Genomic DNA, 19,968 nt, shown 5'->3' on the forward strand with positions numbered 1-19,968 from the left:
TTTCTAAAATGTAATTCTGAATTTAATAGGAAATAGTGTTTCCCTTAGCCGGTATTGACCAGACTTTGAGCGGAAAAATCTGAAGAAGTCCAACAAATTTAAATCTTAAATTATAATGAACAATTCCCCCTGAGCAGAATTGAAAGTGTGTTTGAAAAAGATGAAACAGACAAGTCACACTCTCTCAGTGATGCCCCAAGCTCGCAACAAGGGGCCATTGCTGGGAGGACGGCGCTTATAGTGCCGGGATCCGGGCCTTTTTTTCTGAGGAAAAATAACATTTGCATGCCGCATAAGGGGCTGACAAATAGTTGAGCAGAGCATGCAAAAATAGTGTGTTTAGCAAAACACAAAAGGTTGCAAAACACACAAAAAATAGTGTGTTTTGCATGCTCTGATCCAACGTTTTTCAATGTTCACACGTGTATTGTCAAGGGCGTGACCTCTACAGCTGTAACCAGAGTTAAAAGGATTTCAATTTATTTTCCAAGCAGAGAAAAGCCAGGACACGTATCTTCATTAAGGCTGATAAAGGATGAGTTACTGCAGGAAGTTACTGCAATACAAACACACAAAATTAATGACAGTGGTTTGGTGAAAAAGTCTGATGTTGAGCCGAGTGACTTCACTATTCCTCAAAAGGAAATACCTTGCACTGTATGTAACACTGTCAACAGAACATTTAAAAATGGAGTTATGGACTTACATCCTTTCCTTTTTTGCTCTTGCTCTTGTCTTTGACCTTCTTGGATCCAGCAGAAGGAGGAGGCGGGGGTGTCTGGCTCTTTGTTATCTCAATGGAAGTCTCACAAGCCACAGCGATGGACACCTGGAGGAACAAAGGCGAGTAGGTGTCCCATACGCATCTTAAAACATCATTTTTATTTGAAAATCTGCCTTGCTGTGGTCGGGATGCAGTACCTGCCATATTTGAAGAACAAAGGTGTAGGCTCTGAGCAGGTTATGTTGGTGCTCAGGTGAAGTCCTGTCGGCCATGACAGCGAGCAGAGTGTGAGCGCGTACCAAGCCATCGAGGCGTCGCACCTCTTTCAGATTCGACAAACCGTCTGTCAAAAACAAGCCGTGGACTCCCACCAGAAACTCACATTTCACTGAGCTCAAATCCCTTTTTTTCGACTCATCGTCTAGAGGAAAGATGACATATATTATTCACTATATAAAAGTTAAATGGGAAACAGGACAGATACAACATCTGCATTGGGGTTCATAGCAGTAGACTAAAAACACTTCTCTCAGCAGTCTTGTAAAAAGAGTAGTACAGTGATGACACATGGGACGACCTGGGAGTTATCATCGCAAGGGCTCCCTCCATAAAATCAATTGGATTTTCCCAATCAATTTAAGTAAATAGCTAAAGTGATCAAATAAACTAACACGGTTGAATGTCTTCAAGATGACAGGAACGCAAAGCTAAAGGCGGCTAATGTTCGGTGTGATGACGTTTAGCCATCTCATTTAGTCCCAGCTGTTTTGAGGACATGGGAATTCTCGTAAGCTTGTATTGTCCACAGACCTTATTTCAGGCTGATAACCAAAATGTGATTCATAAAACCACTGACTTCCAGACAAGGGAACAGAAAGGGCTGAAATGCTAACTGATAGCCAGGTTTAGCACTCGTTCTTGCACCGCTCTGCAGTGCTATTCTACTCTCGGTGGGATTTGTCTCTGTCAGTTCCCTTTTCTGTGAACACTATTGGCTTGTTTAAAGCTCAAATATAGAAAAAACTTTAGCAATTCAGATGTTGTTGTAGGAAGCCTCTGGTGCAGAAATGAAAGGGTTTCCAATTGTTTTACGTTTGAACTTTTTATGGAAATGTTGTAATATTGCAATGTAAAATAAAATAAAGGAAAATGAAATGTGATTAATGTATTCCACAATAACTAATTATGCACATGCTCTAGACATTTAAATAATAATAAATACAAAATATTTGAGGCATTTTACTTACTTCTGACAAATCCAATAAAACTAAGAAATGTTGCTTGGCTTTGACATTTGGAAGATGGCCAGACGGCGAGACCTATAAGCACATGTACTACCCAATAGCATGGTGAGGCTGAACAAAAGGACCCTTTGACTTTCATTTCATTTACTGAATTTTTTAGGATAGCTTAAATTAATGTAGTAAAATTACAACGGGGGGGCCTTACAGGGTCATTAATGTCATCACAGCGTAACGTCTGAAATGTGAGTACAAACTGAACTCCACTGATGATGCAACTATCAAAGAGCTGTGACACTGCTTTATTCTGGATCACATGTTAGAGTATTCCCCTTCGACTAACACCGTGTGAAACCTCCCTGAGACTAAAGTACATAGCCATATGTGTTCGTGTGCAACCTCAGGCCAACCGAATCCTTATGGAGAAAGACCCCTGAGAAATCTGTGTTTCATGCCCACACGCGTCCCTCTAGGGGAATTACCTAAATCAGTTAAAGGAATAATTCTGATATTTTGAACTATGAAAAGCCCACCAAAATAAAAAAAATATTTGCTGTATATAGATTTGTTTTAGTTGAGCACTTTGGGGTGGGTAACTGAAGCTTTTATCTCATCAGGACTTCATTGAAAGGAATAATTTGTCTACGCAGATCACGGAATTTACCTTTAGCTGCCTCAATCATGTAGTTACGTTGATAGTGTTATTGTGGGGCTTTTGTTAGTTGGCATTCAATGTCAGAAATACAGACTTTAAGGAGAAGCGGTGAAAATATTTTAAATATAGTGTACATTTCAACTGATATTGCTTTATTGCTTTTTTTCTTCTTGATGAATGCAGACAGGTTTAATTACTAAATATAAGCCCCAGCGACTTAGAAATGTAACAATTCCTCACTATAGCAACACACATCTGTTTGTAAAGCAGGTTAATTGCAATAGCTTACACTTTAAAGCTTATAAAACGTGTAAAACCCAAAGTTAATGATAGTTTCTTGAATCTAAATCTCAGGTTAAGTGACACAGTAAAGCTCCATATGTGTAATGATATGTTTACATTTTACTTTCATGTTTTCTTTTAAAAGTTTCTGCTAAAGAACAATATATGCATGAAGCATCACATTCGTATATTTGACTGATCTACAGTTTGAGGTTCACATTTATTCAAAAATAAATTAGTATGGCCAATAAAGTGACAGATAATGTCTTAACTGGATTAATAAACGCCAAGTAATTTGAGTACCTTTACTGTCTGATAAAAACCTGAATATCTGTAGACGTTTACGCTTGTCAAATTGGGCTTTTTGTGTACCGTACTGACCTGTATACTTTTCTCACAATCTGAGAGTTTTCATGTCTAACCCTAACCCTAACCCTAACCACAAGTGATTACATAAAAGAAACAAAGCAATATAAGACAAAGAGGAAGTGCAGAACCTCTTCAGTTCTGATCTTGTCTCTGGGATTGCATAAGTATCTCATACAACCACACAAAGAATCTTAACCATCCCTTTAGATTTTAGAATACACAGCAGCATAATCCACTAGAGGCATAAGTAGTATCATGCTCTGATGAACAAGATGAGTGGATGAGTTCTACCTGCTTCCTCTGCCTGGAGAAGGACGTCTATAGCCCACTGAACCTGGTGATGGGCATCAGCTTTGGGAAAGTTGTGAGAGTACAGCCACTCTCCAAACTCCAGCAGTAGGTTGGCCTTCTGCCACTGAGCCTTTGAACTCTGTCCACAGACACAAAGTCAATTTAAAACATCTTTCATGATTGTAAACAGCAAAAAGTCCTCATTGTGGCCTGGAGCTTGAATGTTAGTGAGTTTGGATGATATCTGCAACTGTATTTGTTTCTCTTGCAATGCACACATAAAAGTTGCAATAACACAATGGCTCCACATGATGGTGCTAGAGATTTGTATAGAAATAGTCTCTGCTAAGTGCAAAAGGACGACAGGAAATTACATTTTGAGTATGAGGAGAGTTTTCTGATAGCTGTACTCCTTAAGTTACACTGTTTTTCTACACTGTCAGCTCACTGTATGCCTCTAACACCAAACGTTTATAAGAAAGAAAATTGTGGATTTAAAGACCTTTATAAAAAATAAAAGGGAAAACCACCAAATTGAGGATAGCAATGTTATTTCCTCTGCCGTGAAAAGCTTAAACAATATTTATGAACATAAGCCACCCTCTCCCAAAGCTCTAAACTCAAGCATTAAATGTTGCTTCATAGACAATGAATAGGAGATAGATTTTAAGGAACCACACTTCTTAAAGTCTACATAATATATTCTTATTTTATTGGACATTTGTATTTCTTATGTTTATATACATATTTTTATTCTAATTTATTAAATTATATATATTTTTAAACTCACTCAAAATAAAGGTTTCTCAGCCCTCTGATGGTCATTTTCTACACCAATAAAGTGCATTCTTTAAATCTGTTTCATTCTGTATTATATCTGTACTATATTTAAACAATGCATGAATCTACTGATGTGTGAGGTTTGGGTGATAATGTAAAAACGCTGCAGAACAGATGTATTACCGACAGAGAAGTGATGGATTTCTGGTAGCAGGTGAGCTGTTGGGCGGTGTCGTGGGCACACAGCGCCACCTGGTGCCACATGTACGAACAGCACTGCTCTCCTTCATCCTGTAGCTTCTGCATGTCCATCAGCACGCTTTCCCCCAGACGAGCTTTAATCAGTATTCTGTGTTTCAGAAAATGTCTGGGAAAACACAGAGGAAAATTACATTTCATTCCGTCAATCAGCCTCCCCAGCCTCTGTCATAGCCCCCCCCCCTTATTTTTTTTACTCACAGCCTGTGTTTGCTACGTGGCATGTCTCTAATGGCTTGCTCCAGAAGCTGCAGAGCACTTTTCCAGTCTGCTTTATCATTGTGGATGTCGAGCAACAGAGCGTAAATGGCTGCTCTGAGGAGAAGGTCCTCTTCAGTGTCACAGAGGAGCAGACACAGACACAGACAAACAGACACACACACACACAGACACAGACAAACAGACACACACACACACACACACAGACACACACACACACACACACACACACACACACACACACACACACACACACACACACACACACACACACACACACACATATTAACATCAGTGATACTGTAAGGGTTTGTTTTTAATGTAATCATCAATGTAGAGGAAATTCCATGCATATAGCCGCCCAAATGCAAATATTGCGTGAGATATAAAACACAATAAGAATCTGTGTCTGTCAATAAAGCAATTGTTAAGCAAATATGTCAAAGTTTGACTGCACTTAATGGCTGAAGACTTCTCTACAAGTTCACTTTGCTCTGAAATGCATTGAATTAATAGCAGTAATTTCACTAGTGATGCGTTTGTGTTTATTATGTAAGGTATAGAGTGGTTGATGTGGCCAGGGAAAGGAAAGTTTGGGGCTCTCTGCTGGAGCTGTTACCTCCGCGACCCTGACGGAAAAGCGGGAGAAGATGGATGGATGGATGGTATAGAGTGGTGCAGGAAAGAGTCCTAAAACCCGGAAGTGAGTTAGCATTTTACCACTTCTGGTTTCCTCGTCGCAGAGTCAGTGGGATTTCTCGGTAGGATTTTGCAAAATAGCTAGAAATAAGGTCTGTGGTTGACTTTAAGAGACGGATCACGCCCCCCCACAGATCTTATTTTTTACAATATTTCAAAAGCCTATGGAAAAATCGCATTGCTTTTTTGTTGAGGGACCCCTGCGCAGCTTACTTCTGGGTCGGCCTACACAAATACGTCATGCGCCACTTTATTCGGACAGTGTTAGGTGTTCTTTGGCATGTCATATTTCTCTTTAAGGCATGGCTTCATTGAATAATTGATTCTGAATGGTCAACATGGAAATTCCAGAGGTTGTTCATACTTGCTAACTGCTGGGGAGAGCAGACGGTTGCTAAGGAGGATCAAGGGACTATATGCAGTCATAGCAATCTGCAGAAATAAGTCCCGTAAATGTAGCGTCAGCTGTGGACAACAAACATTCACTTTTCTCCATCAGAAAGCAGTATGGAATACTTTTTCAATATTATTTTGGGGATTTTTTAGGGCACCAAACTTTGGATTCATGATGGCTCAACTGTCCCCAGTAAAGATAAAAAAAATAGAACAAGATGAAAGAAGTTACAAGACTGACAGATGGACATCAGAGAAACGACAGAAGACGACATACAGGAAGTGAACTTGTAAAGGGAACAGCAGAAGAGGACAGATTGGGGGTACGGTCAAATTGTCCAAAAATCAGCTCATATCTTCTATTCCTATGCGTCTGCTGCAGGGAACTACAGTTCTCTGTACAGGACTACTGAAAGTGCATCTACTGCGCACCGTGCTCTGATGGAGTTGTTTATGCTTTAGGAACGTGGACAACAGTGAGAGATATTCTTCATTAGGTTGGAATTGTACGGAAATAAAAAAGCAAAGTGAAACTTATGGTTCTGACAAACACTGTGAAATGTGGACTTTATTTGATCATTTCCGTAAAAAAGTAACGTTCATATTTCTCCTTTTGATTAATACAGTGCTGAACATTCAAAACAAAGCACGTTATGGCACACGTTTTTGCTTAATAAGCCGCGTAACTTCCACAATACGCATTTCTTGTCATGATCGGTTGATTCGGTGAACGGCTGAATGTTGTGACACAGTAAATTTAGCGACCTCAAGGCATTGTGGGACAGCATTCTCTCCTTTCCTTTCGTAAAGGAAGGTCCAGTGTTTCCTAAACTAAAGGAGGTTATAGAGCAGTGGTTCTTAACCTGGGTTCAACCGAACCCCAGGGGTTCGGCGGAGGTCAAGACACACAGCCGACTCATATGATTTGTGAGGACACGCCCCGCTTTGCCATCACTGGCTGCAGGTGATCACGCTACATCGCTTGGCCTATGTGTGCTGCAGGGAATTTGGTGCAAGGCTTGCTGAATGCAAGGTGAAGAGAGCCAGATTCGATGAAAAGGCTACTGTGCCTGTTCTCGGCTTTGTACCCATCAACAAACCCCTCCTCACAGCATCGTACGAAGTTGCTTACCTGATCGCAAAGCAGGGCAAACCACACACTATTGGTGAAACACTCATAAAACCAGCTGTGTTGAAGATGGCGAATATCATGCTGGGAAAAGCGGCTGAAGTTAAGTTATCCCAAATTCCTCTTTCAAATGACACCATCAGCGACAGAATAGAGGAGATGAGCAAAGACATCTTGGATCAAGTAGTTGCAGGTCTGATTTCAAGCCCGGCAAAATTCAGCCTCCAACTCGACGAGACCACAGATGTACAACAACAACTAAGGCAGCCGATGTGAAGAAACTTTTGGATGACTTCTTCAGAGACAACAATCTTTTGTGGGATATGGTTTCTGCAGTTTGTTCGGACGGAGCTCCAGTCATGCTGGGAAGAAAGTCTGGTTTTGGTGCGCTAGTGAAAGCCGATGCACCACACATCATTGTTACGCATTGTATTCTGCACAGGCATGCGTTGGCAACAAAACCCTTGCCTCCAAAACTGGCAGAAGTATTAAACATTGTAGTGGAATGCGTGAACTATGTGCGAAATAGTGCTCTGAGGCACCGTATCTTCAGTGAGCTGTGTAAAGAAATGGGCTCTGAATTCAAGGTACTTCTGTACCATTCTAACGTTCGGTGGTTATCCCGGGGACAGGTGCTGAATCGTGTTTTTGCCCTGCGTCTGGAATTAGCCCTGTTTTTCCAAGAGCACCAACATTGTCATGCAGATTGCTTCAAAAATTCTGAGTTCATTCTCATTTTAGCGTGCATGGCTGATATCTTCGCAGCTCTCAATCGTGTCAATCAGCAGATGCAGGGCGAGGGAGTCAACCTCATCGAAGCGGAAGAAAACCTGAAGGCTTTTCAAAAAAAGCTACCATTATGGAAACAATGAACAGAGAACGATAACTTCGCAAACTTTCCCCTGGTGGACGACTGTGTAACTAAGATCGAAGATGTGTCTGGAATCGGAGACATTTTTGTACCCGCGGAACTGAAGCAAGCAATTGCCACGCACTTGGATGAGCTTCCAAAGTCTCTCGACAGATACTTCCCTACAAGAGAGTCATATCCAGCATGGGTGAGACAGCCGTTCACGTTTGGTGTTGAGACAGCAGATGTCAATGATGAATACCTCGACGAAATCATTGAAATTCAGCAGAGCCAGGTTCAACAGCAACTCTTCAGAACAACAACGCTCTCAACGTTTTGGTGTCAACAAATGGTAACGTACCCTGTTATTGCTAAGAAAGCCCTGGAGATGTTCATACCGTTTGTTACAACATATCTTTGAGAGCAATCCTTTTCGAGGATGCTGGACATAAAAACAAAGAAAAGGAACAGACTTTGTTTTGCGATAGTGACATGAGAGTGGCACTTGACAAAGTGAAGCCGCGCATTTCTGAACTGGTCTCTCAAAGGCAACAGCAGAAGTCACACTGATTTGCAGTAAGTATTCATGATTATGTTTTAGTTTTGTGTGAAAATCATGTTTTGCTGGTTTTGTTCTTTGAACACAGTGATGTTGATGCACGGTTCATTTTGTGCACCAGTAAAACATATAGCTACCTATGTCTTGAATTTGAAAAAAATCACATTTTATTTTTCCATAGAGAAGGGTACGGTGAACGCGCATATGAAACTGGAGGGGTTCAGTACCTCCAACAAGGTCAAGAACCACTGTTATAGAGGAAGTTTCAAAGATCCTTTCCTATCATCTAGAGCAGCGGTCCCCAACCTTTTTAGCGCCACGGACCGGTTTAACGTCAGATAGCCTAATATTTTCACGGACCAGGCTTTAAGGTGTGATGGATAAATACAACAAAATAAAAATGGCGACTGGCATAAAGACTGTGGTATATTGTAAATATAACAATAAATAATAAACTGTGTACTATGCAACTTTATTAGCAGCGTCCTCGTAACATCGCCCCAACAACATAACATGAATAAGACCCTCGCTGGCCCCTAACCCGAACGCTCTCTGACTCTGGTCGCTATGGTGACGTTTAAACATGCCTTAAAAATAAGACACAGATACACAACAAAAACGAATATAAAGTGCATGAAAATTTTAGCTCACCATAACGCTAAATCAATGGGAGCCTTGAGCTTGTTTCTCTGCAACGAGACGGTCCCATCTAGGGACAATGGGAGACAATGACACCCAAAGTGTGTTGCTTATGTCCAGTCTACTCCGTAGCTTTGTTTTGGTTGCTGTCACTGCAGAAAACCCCGTTTCACACAGATATGATGTCGGAAATGGCAACAGGGTTTTCAGTGCTGTTGTTGTTGTCTCAAACTGAATTTTAAGGCCAATCCATTCCTTGGCAGTTTGTGGGTCTTTTGTGGTTGGGAAGTAGCGCTCAAACTTGTTTAAAAGCAAAGACAGGTGATCGTGCATCAGCTGGGAGAATGACGGCTCAGACTCAGTCCCACCCAAAACCCCCGATAATGTTTGAAACATGTCCAATATGCCTCTGTTCACGCTCCGTCCCCACAAATCCAGTTTGGCTTTAAATGCAGCTACTTTATCTGCCAACTTGAAGACAGTTGTCATTTCCCCCTGAATTGACAGATTAAGTTCATTGAGCAGGTTGAATATGTCGCATAAGTAAGCCAGATTTGAGACCCATTCCTCGTCACTGAAATGTGTTTCCAGCGGTGACTTCTTTTCTGAGAGAAATCTCTGCAGCGGCTGTCGTAATTCAAACACTCTGTCCAGCGATTTCCCTCGGGATAACCATCTTATTTCTGTGTATAAGAGAAGGCGTCTATGCTCCGCGTCCATCTCCTCACAAAGCTGCTCAAACAGGCGAGAGTTAAGAGCGTGCTTTGATGTGGTTAATAACTTTAACAACATCATTTAATACGCTTTTAAGTTCCGGTGGCATTTTTCGGCTAGCCAGCATTTCTCTGGGAATGACACAATGCGTAGATTTACACTCTGGTGCAACATCCTTAATCAAAGCAGTTAAACTAGACAGTCATGGCAGCAGCTCCGTCTGTGATATGCCGACACAAAAGGACCATTTCAGTTTCCCTGACATATAACCATCCAGCGACTTGAAGAGTTCTGTGGCTGTGGTTTTGGTTGGCAACGATATCCTCATGCACATCCTGATAAAGATATCGCACATAAACAAGTAGCATTGCCTTGTTGTCAACATCTGTGGACTCGTCAACCTGGGGTGCGTACTACGGTGATGTATTAATCCTCTCCAACAATTGTGTCTCAATGTCTTCTGCTATTTCCTCAATGCGCCGAGTGACTGTGCTAGTCGACAGAGGCTCCTGTGTTATCTTTTTAACTGCATCCTCGCCTAGAAGTTCACGGCAAATGTCTTCAGTGGCGGGCAGGATCAATTATTCACCAATAGTGAATGGCTTCTTAGCCTTAGCACTACGGTTAGCCACCAAGTATGATGCTCTCAGTGCACTCGGATTTGTTGATGTGGTGGCCCTCAGTAATTTCTTCTGTCCTTCGTGTTCCTGTTTTTGTCTCTTAATGCAGGGTGCTTGATCTCCAAGTGGCGAAGCAGTTTTGAAGGCTTCATTGCCTCATTAGAGAGCCGCATATTATACAGAGCGGGCTTGGTGCGTGGTAATCACTTTTTTTTTTTCTTTTTCTTGGAAGTCGTAGGCTCTTCTTTCGTCTCCTCACTGGGCCTTTTCCCCTTCGCAAAGAAACTTTCCAAATATGACCCACGCTTGTGGGTTACATCTTAGCATGAGAATCCTGTCATTTTTGAAAATAAAAGATCGTTATGGCTCAGACAATAAATAAAACGGAAATAATGTAAGTTATTTATTCTTGCTGTGCGGCCCGGTACCAAATGACCCGCGGACCGGGCCCAGGGTTGGGGACCTCTGATCTAGAGAATACGATAAAGCTCTTATGGCTGCCACTGAGGGACTTCCGGGTCATTTAGCTTTGTTAGGAACCTTCCTAAGATATACTGACAAATCAACCGCAACCCAGAAGAAGACAGCCAGGAAGTAAACACTAAAGGGAACAGCAGAAGAAGACAGACAGGAAGTAAACACTAAAGGGAACAGCAGAAGAAGACAGACAGGAAGTAAACACTAAAAGGAACAGCAGAAGAAGACAGACAGGAAGTAAACACTAAAGGGAACAGCAGAAGAAGACAGACAGGAAGTAAACACTAAAAGGAACAGCAGAAGAAGACAGACAGGAAGTAAACACTAAAGGGAATAGAAGACAGCCAGGAAGTAAACACTAAAGGGAACAGCAGAAGAAGACAGAAAGGAGGTAAACACTAACGGGAACACGGTGTGAGCTCTGGCAGTGTTTAAGGACTTGTTAATAAACGTATAGACTCGGACAGTTACAGAAAACCTTGATCATTGTTCATGTTACGTTGCTTTTGCCGTGGTAGAGCTAACAATTTTTAGCAGAAGCAATACGGCCTTTTTTACAACAATAACATTGTTTTTGAATCAATATTGTGGCTCAGGTTGTTGGTTTGTTTAGTAGGTAGCTTGGTGATAAGAGGGATCCTGATCAACCTGTCGGTGTTCTTTTTAAAGTAATGACGCTTCGCTGCACATTATCCCTTACATAAAACATGAACTCTCTCAAATGAAATGTGTTTGCAATATATAGAGTAAAAACTTTCTGATTAGTGTCAGGATTATTCTAAAGCTTCAGATAGTTAATCAGGGTGTCCTATTTCATACATCTGCAGTATGTCTCATGATTGTACTTGTGGCATGAATAAAATATTGTTATGTCATCCATTATTTATGATAAGGGGATACATAAGAAACCAACGGGATTCGAAAAAAGATGGCAGAACAAAACATGAAACTATTAACAAAAAAGTAAAAGCAGAGTTAGCAGTTGAACCATGTCAGGGTTCTTTTAGCACTCACCAGTTGCTTCATGTTTTGAACTCCCTGGAGGCAATGCTGTCAAGGTCAGCCAACCTTTCACTTTGGCCTGTTTCTGAAAAAACATAAAAGGAATAAGTCACTGCAAAAGTGAAAAAAAGATAGGACAGTGTTGTGGGTTGTGGTGGAGGGCAGGTTGTACTTAAGGCTCACTGATATACGGTAAATTGCTATCTGCCCTTGCCCTGTAAATCCCCCTGTCCCCTCATCTGTAAATCTCCCTTCACACCCAGAGCCCCCACCATCACTGGTTCACTTGTCCTGCAGGTAGAGGACCCTAACTGACCATGGATGTATAATAAGAACTGGATGCAGCGTCGGGGGGTGGGGAACCTCGTTAATTCCTATTAGAGCTGCTCTTTGGCGCATGAAGACGAAATGGCCTGAGATTCTCGAGAGCAAAACCTCACAAATGAGCCATCATGCCTGGCTGTCGAGAGCATAGAGCATGCGCAGATAAGTTTCCCCTTAAACGCCGCCCCCGATCTCCCACTCTCAGCTTAGTAGAATGAATTGAGAGAGAAAATAAATGTAAATTCAGCTTTTAGTGCATTGGACACATTTAAGGACCTACTGTCTTTAATAAGGGATATAAAAGGGTTCATACTGGGTAGTTTATTTAGTTTAAAAAAAGTATCCACCGATTAACAAACGTCTCTTTCCAATTGTAAGTCAAAGGGAAAAGTCTTTCTGGGCCGGGCGAAGCCACCGAGTGATAAGGAAGTTGTAGTACCCGCTGTTTATACGAATATTTTCTTAAAGTACGCAGCACTTCCTGGGGGCTTGTAACTGACGGAGTGAATGTGCGTGCAGAATGCAGTCTAATCTCTGGAAACTACTAGCTCTATCTGCTGTCTGCTTGTGGATTTTTTAAATGGGTTTTTTTAAACAGTTCAGTTCATGTTCAGCAGGGTTATAGGCATTTTTTTCTGCGTGTAGACCACACCGCAGTTCTCTTAATAGCAATTATGTGAAATGGGAAATAGTAGTTCTCATGGACAATTAATAAAATAGTTTAAAAAAAAAAGAAAGTACAACTTAACATAGGTGTCCTTTCAAATGTCTAAAACTAAGAAGTTGTGTAAGTGGTTTTACTCTCAAAATTAAAAAAAATATCAGGTTCAACTGCTGTGAATTTATGCAAACTATTATTTTAGCTTGCTACTGGTTAAATCTAGCTCGATATAAGATGGAATATTTTAAGACGAAGATATATTCTTAAAGTAAGATTACTTTTCCTAAGCAAAAAATGCTTTCAAGAGTTTTTGTCTTTTGGAACCAAAAACAGGACTCATTTACTCAAAACAACATTATGTTTGCACTGTAGGTCTGCCAATAGGAGATGTTCCCCTGTTTATCCCTGTGTTCTCCCCTGGTAATAAAGGCGAGTGGGAAAGCTCACCACAGATGCGCACCGTTCTGTATTCCCACAGAAGCCTTTAATTATACATTTAAAGTTATGTTGAATTCGAATGAGTGTTTATCCCCCTGGCTGGATTGATGTCCGCCAGCAGCACTTGGGAGATGTTTTCTCACATTTCTCCCCTGTAGCAGCCTCAAGAAAGTTTTTCATCAATTATGTCATCAATTAAAGATGACTGAGAATGTTTTAAGAATTTTGCAGCGTGTTTTACTCTGGTAACCAAAGAAAGTTGTGGTAGAACATGAAAGGTCGTTCTGGCTGTCATTCTGCTCACTCTTGCTGGTTCTTCTTTGACCAGACTTTCAGTCAGCAGTTGAGTAAAAGTGTGAAGAATTCTCTGACGCTGATGCAGGAACTTTTCCCTGGGCTGGGTTTCTCTCCTGCTCTATTGCTGCTTCTTAGGTGTTCATTGGCTGCACTTAGTTGTTGAACACAAAAGAAAAGGTAGCTGTGGGCTGTGCTATATTTAGGCCAGTTGCTGAAAAACATATTATGTGAAGGAGAACGGAGAGGATCTGCATACTGGATTAAAGCTCCTGATGTCTGTAAAATGCTGTTCCTCTGTTGAATCATCTCAAGTATTCACTGAAATATAAAATACTGTTTATGTTTTTAATTTCTATAACATGTTAAAAAGGGGTCGTTGTGTGTGGCTGTATATTTTTTCTCTGATCACTTGGCTAAGACTACATACTGTATATATGTGGTGGGAAGAAGTGATTGTTTTGCAAGTTAGAAGTCTCTGAACCTAAAACTGGATTCAAATCCACAGTCCTGTACATTGAGTTTTTGAATCAAATGTTTTTTTGGTTTGTCATGTCTATTAAAGAGTCATCACATTTGTGACTTGAATCCAAGTCACGTAACTGGAGTCTGCTATATACACGTTAGGGTGATAGGTTTGTCTGATGAAGGAAACGTTATAGAAAACCTACAAGGGATTTAGTTTTGATCGTGATGATGATGTGGAGAAGCTCCTGTAAATTTTACTTCAGTTTTAATGTTTGGCATATAGAGGATCCCAGCCTATCAATGACAAAATAACTGCATAGGAAAGTGTAAAGATGTTATCACATTTAGGTTACAAAACATGTAATATTTAAGGATTTTATTGTTATGTTTTTGTTGTAATTTAAATCCAATTTGGTCAAATGTGTTCTACGTTGTTTTGATGTACTTCTGCCAACTGGGTTCCAAAACTTTGAGTTTCGAGTCTAATATTTGTTCGATTTTGTCATTATGTGTGATACGCAGGACACCTTATCTCTGCTGCTATCACACTGTGAGCTCTATCTGTTCCCACAGTGGTGAACGTGTTGACTCCCTCCCACTCCTGTACAGCACAACAAACTGGAGCATGCTTCAGCAAAATGCCTTTCCTGTTTTCACCTCACCTGAAGCAAATGGTGTGATTTAATACATGCTGATTGTCCGTTACAGGGAGGAAGTCCTTATTTTACATCTTACAGATGTTCAGTGGTCTCCAGTCAGTGCAACACATGAAGCTTGTACTACTTTCTCTGCCTTCTTTGTGATTTCATACCAATTGATTAATGGTAATCATCTACGCTTGAATTACGTCATGAGATATTTGCGTTAATATTTTTCTAAAACTTCAAGGCTTGTTGATCGATCGCAAGCGTTAACGGGTTAACATTGACAGCCCAAATAAAAAGTCAGCAAATGTATGACTTGTTTTGAATTCAAGTTATGTGTCTGCTACAGGCACACTACATTGTCCATGGTGATGTTTGTCTGATGAAGGATTAGGAGGTTCCAAATATCACAGACATCCCTCCAAATGATTTAGTTTTGCCTAGTTGTCGCCGTATTTACATCTTGACTTGGTGGCCGATTACTGAAATTCTTACTGAGTAGAGTTAGCATCCTAGAAAAACAACTGCTCAAACATGGAACCAACTAAAAAAAGGCAAATATTTAGGGACTACAGGGTAACTGTGGCTAAAGAAAGGTCCATACGTTTGCAAGTTTGGTGTTGGTGTGAAGCAGAGCAGTCAGGATGCTCTCCAGGGGCTCCTTTAGCTGCCATCTCTCCTCTGGAGTGTGTGTCAGGGGGAGACATGTGTTCCAGTAGTGTCTGGCAGCTGCAACACACAGTGCTGGATTCTCAGCTTTCTCTGCATAGCTATGGAAGGTGGAAGATATCAAGCACGTAAAATGGGGACCAGAATAAGAAAGAAAACATGTAAAAGTAGATTCTAGCTGCACGAGGCATGATAAAGTGAGTGTAAACGTACCTGACGCTGGACAGCAGCACCTTCAGAGCCTCTCTGTAGGTGTGTAGATCTCCGCTGGACTCATGGACTAAACTTAAAGCCATCAGACAAGCGGCACTGCTCAGCATCTCGTTCACCGCAGGCAGGCCATACCTACGGATATGAGGGACTGTATGAGCTGTCAATCAAAGTCAAACACTTTATAATTCAACAATAAAGAAAAAAAAGTACTTTACTCTAAAATGGATTTCATTTATACCATTATTTTTCCTTGTAATTTGTCTATTTTTACTATATCTCACCTATTTTACACCAACGTTTAGACGTTTTGGGAACATTTAGTTGTTGGGGTTTGATAAGTTCTGTTTTTAGGGTATTGGGATTGTGTTAGGTGCTTAATAATACATGGACTCTTTCCAATTCTAGAGCAGTTAGTCAAATATTTTGTATCTACAGACGTGGACAAAATTGTTGGTACCCTTCCGTTAAAGAAAAAGCCACAATGGTCACTGAAATAACTTGAAACTGACAAAAGTAATAATAAATAAAAATGTATTGAAAAATAACGAATGAAAATCAGACATTGCTTTTGAATTGTGTGGTTCAACAGAATCATTTAAAAAACAGAATAATGAAACTGGCTGGACAAAAATGATGGTACCCTTAACTTAATATTTTGTTGCACAACCTTTTGAGTGAATCACTGCAATCGAATTTTGTAACTCTCAATGAGAGTTGTGCACCTGTCGACAAGTATTTTGACCCACTCCTCGTTAACAAACTGCTTCAGCTGTCTCAGGTTTGAAGGGTACATTTTCCAGACTGCATCTTTCAGCTCCTTCCACAGATGTTCAATAGGGTTTGGATCAGGGTTCATAGAAGGCCACTTCAGAATAGTCCAACGTTTTGTTCTGAGTCATTCTTGGGTGTTTTTAGTTGTATGTTTTTGGTCATTATCTTGTGGGAGGACCCATGACCTGCGACAAGACCAAGACCAAGCTTTCTGACCCTGGGCAGCACCTTTCGCTCAAGAATACCTTTATGGTCTTGAGATTTCATGATACCCTGCACAGATTCAGCACACCCTGTGCCAGATGCAGCAAAGCAGCCCCAGAACATTCCCGAGCCTCCTCCATGTTTCACAGCAGTGTTGTTCTTTTCTTTGTGAGCTTTATGTTTGCATCTGTAAACATAGAGCTGATGTGATTTGCCAAAAAGTTCCAGATTTGTCTCATCTGTCCAAAGGACATTCTCCCAGAAGCTTTGTGGCTTGTCCACATGCATTGTGGGAAATTCCAGTCCCGCTTTTTTATGATTTGCTTCAACAGTGGTGTCCTCCTCGGTGGTCTTCCATTAAGTCCACTTTGGCTCAAACAGCGGCGGATGGTGCGATCTGACACTGACGTACCTTGACCTTGGAGTTCACCTCTAATCTCTTTGGAAGTTGTTCGGGGTTCTTTGGTTACCATTCGTATTATCCGTCTCTTCAATTTGTCATCAATTTTCCTCTAGCAGCCACGTCCAGGGAGGTTGGCTACAGTCCCATGGACCTTAAACTTCTGAATAATCTGTGCAACTGTAGTCACAGGAGCATCAAGCTGCTTGGAAATGGTCTTATAGCCTTTACCTTCAACATGCTTGTCTATAATTTTCTTTGTAACATCCTGACACAACTCTCTCCTTAGCTTTCTGTGCTCCATGTTCAGTGTGGTACACAGCATCATACTAAACAGCACAGTGACTACTGTTCACCCTTTATAGGTAGACTGACTGATTACAAGTCTGAAGACACCTGTGATGCTAATTACAGGACACACCTTAGTTTAACATGACCCTGTGGTCAAATTATTTTCAGTCTTTTCTAAGGGTACCATAATTTTTGTCCAGGCCAGTTTCATTATTTTGTTTTTTAAAATGATTCTGTTGAACCGCAATTCAAAAGCAATGTCTGATTTTCATTCGTTATTTTTCGGTACATTTGTATTTATTATTACTTTGGTCAGTTTCAAGTTATTTCAGTGACCATACCATACCAACAATTTTGTCCACGTCTTTACTTCCTGTTCAGTGTCTAGGCCCCTTTTTTTCAAGACTTGGGTAGCATATAAGAGTGTCCCATTCACATTTCTCCATCAGTGTTTGTGAATAAAATTAATTTAATTAAAACCGACATGGCTCAGAAAAATTCATGCTAGAACTGAAAGCATTGCTTGCTTATTTATATCGACTGTAATAATGTTGAAATTCAGTGGCGGGCCGTGCATTTCACACCTAGGCCTTCAGTGATGTCCTACACAGTCCTACCTGAATTATTCCACCTCTTAATACCATCATTATGACGCCATGGCTCTACAAACTATACATTTAGACAGAAACGCAGTATAACCGGGCGTTGCATCACCTTAACATAGTCAAGTACAACAGAGTTATATTAATATTTCTGAAGCATTTATAATGAATACATCAGCATATTTACAGTTAACTTAATTAATCAGATTATCTGACAAACCGCTCCTTGACACCTGTGTCTGTCACATAACGCAGGACAAGTGCCAGCTGTGCTACATTACCCACATCTGACGTCTCGTCCACCATAACAGCGACAAAGGGTGCTTTTTTAATCTTCATTTTGATCTCTTCTCCCATCACTTCAGCAATAGCATAAATCAGGTCGTTTTGTATTTTGCCTGAAGTCCCAGTAAACATGTTGTTTGTGTACAGGTGGTAATGCAAATCTGTGTTGTTCTCAGCACGAAAAGAAAGAAGCTCCACGTAGTTTCCTCTGTTTCTGGACTCGGCGCTTTCATCGTGTCCCCTAAATGAAAGTTCCTGTTTACCCAAAAACAGGACACAATCAATCAGTCTTTCAATATTTCCCTATTTTTGTTCACCCTTTCGTTGTGGAGCTCCGTTTCCCTGGGCACTTGTTCGTTGAGCTGTAGATCCACTCGGGTGTCCCCAAAGCTTTACAAAAGCACCAGTGCTTCCAAGTGCCCAGCTGTGCTTTGGTGTCTCGCTGCTGCCTTGGTTAGACAACTCAAGTTTGCAAATTTAGTGTGGCTCCAAACACCAAATCGATCAGTTGCAAATACCAGGCATTCCCGGCAGTACAATTTGCAGTGCCTCTCGGAGGCTGTGAGCCAGGGGTACCGCTCGTAGTTTCCCTGCTGTGCTAGGCTCGCTAGCGTTGGAGTTGGTCGTTCCCTTTTCAAGATGTGTAGCTTTACTTGAAAAGTTCGTTTTGAAAATGGCGTTGTAATTATATCTTCTACCAAATTGATCTCTTGTCCTCCTTCAGCCATTGTGGGTTGAAAAAAATAGCTTGTAGAAATCTACACAAATTAGCTCGCTCAAGTTCTAATTCTGTTTGCTAGCTTTGCCCATAGACTGTATGGCTCTGCCTACTGCCTAGCTCTGCCTCTCAATAGTGCGTATCCAATCAGAAGATGTGCACGTGCTAACGTTAGCATACGCCTGCTAGCTGGCCCGTTGTCGCCACCTCGAAATCTGATTGGTTAACGCCACAGTTTTGTTTGCGTTCACTTTAAGCTTACAGCCGCCCGCACTGTTGATTCTGAAGGCCTAAGGGCAGATTTCTTTGACCCTAGCAACACATTATGGCTGAAATATGATTGGATAAAAGCTCTAACATAAAGGCCAGCCCTCCAAATCTCGTTCTGAGGCTGGAAGCAGCGCAGCCAAGACGAACGCTATAAAATGAAGAGAATAGACTATGGGGAATAATTTAATACGTATTTGTGGAAAAAATATATCAAAATTTAATTTATATTCTGATGATGTTTAGGCCAGCAGAGAAGGCCTTGCTGGCCCTGACGGCCCACCACTGTTGAAATTGCACAAGAGGTCCCCTGCTCCTCAGAGGGTTTTTTAAGCAAATATCTCAACCACTGCTTAGACCTACTGTACCTATAGTCCTTAACAAGGCACACACATTAATATCAAGTGAGGTCTGGCTTGCGCATTATTTAATAATTAGAGAAAAGAATACTTATATGTACCTGGGCATTTCTAAAGTTGCTAATTGTTTAAATACATACACAAGAGTGGTGCAGGAATGAGTCCTAAATGTAATTGGTTAGAAGGTTGAAACAGGATACTGCATGTGGTTGATTTTTTTCAAAAGCTTCTATGTCATGCAGCCAAATGAATTTATATGGGATATTGGATATTTCTGATTTATTTAACGAAATGTTCTGTTATATTTTTACCAGCTTCAATGACATGTAACAAAGTGACTCCAAATCATCACAGCACTTAGAAACTACACCTCTTTAATTGTATATTAGTGGAGGTGTTTGTCATTTTATATGAAATCCAGCATTTTTCATAGAAAAATAGAAACGCATTTCCTTTTTT

The 19,968-nt window shown here is 40.9% G+C and overlaps 1 protein-coding gene across 1 annotated transcript in view; it reads right to left on the reverse strand.

The window, feature by feature from the left end:
• Positions 1 to 19,968, reverse strand: part of LOC134858944 (cilia- and flagella-associated protein 46) — a 99,559-nt gene that overhangs the window by 40,311 nt on the left and 39,280 nt on the right. Inside the window, 8 exon segments of the mRNA XM_063875186.1 lie at positions 707 to 829; positions 922 to 1,145; positions 3,563 to 3,701; positions 4,526 to 4,709; positions 4,802 to 4,931; positions 11,914 to 11,986; positions 15,335 to 15,500; positions 15,613 to 15,744. Of these exon segments, the coding sequence (XP_063731256.1) occupies positions 707 to 829; positions 922 to 1,145; positions 3,563 to 3,701; positions 4,526 to 4,709; positions 4,802 to 4,931; positions 11,914 to 11,986; positions 15,335 to 15,500; positions 15,613 to 15,744 (1,171 nt within the window).

The sequence above is a fragment of the Eleginops maclovinus genome, chromosome 22 (genome assembly GCF_036324505.1).
Source record: "Eleginops maclovinus isolate JMC-PN-2008 ecotype Puerto Natales chromosome 22, JC_Emac_rtc_rv5, whole genome shotgun sequence".
Lineage (NCBI taxonomy): Eukaryota > Metazoa > Chordata > Actinopteri > Perciformes > Eleginopidae > Eleginops > Eleginops maclovinus.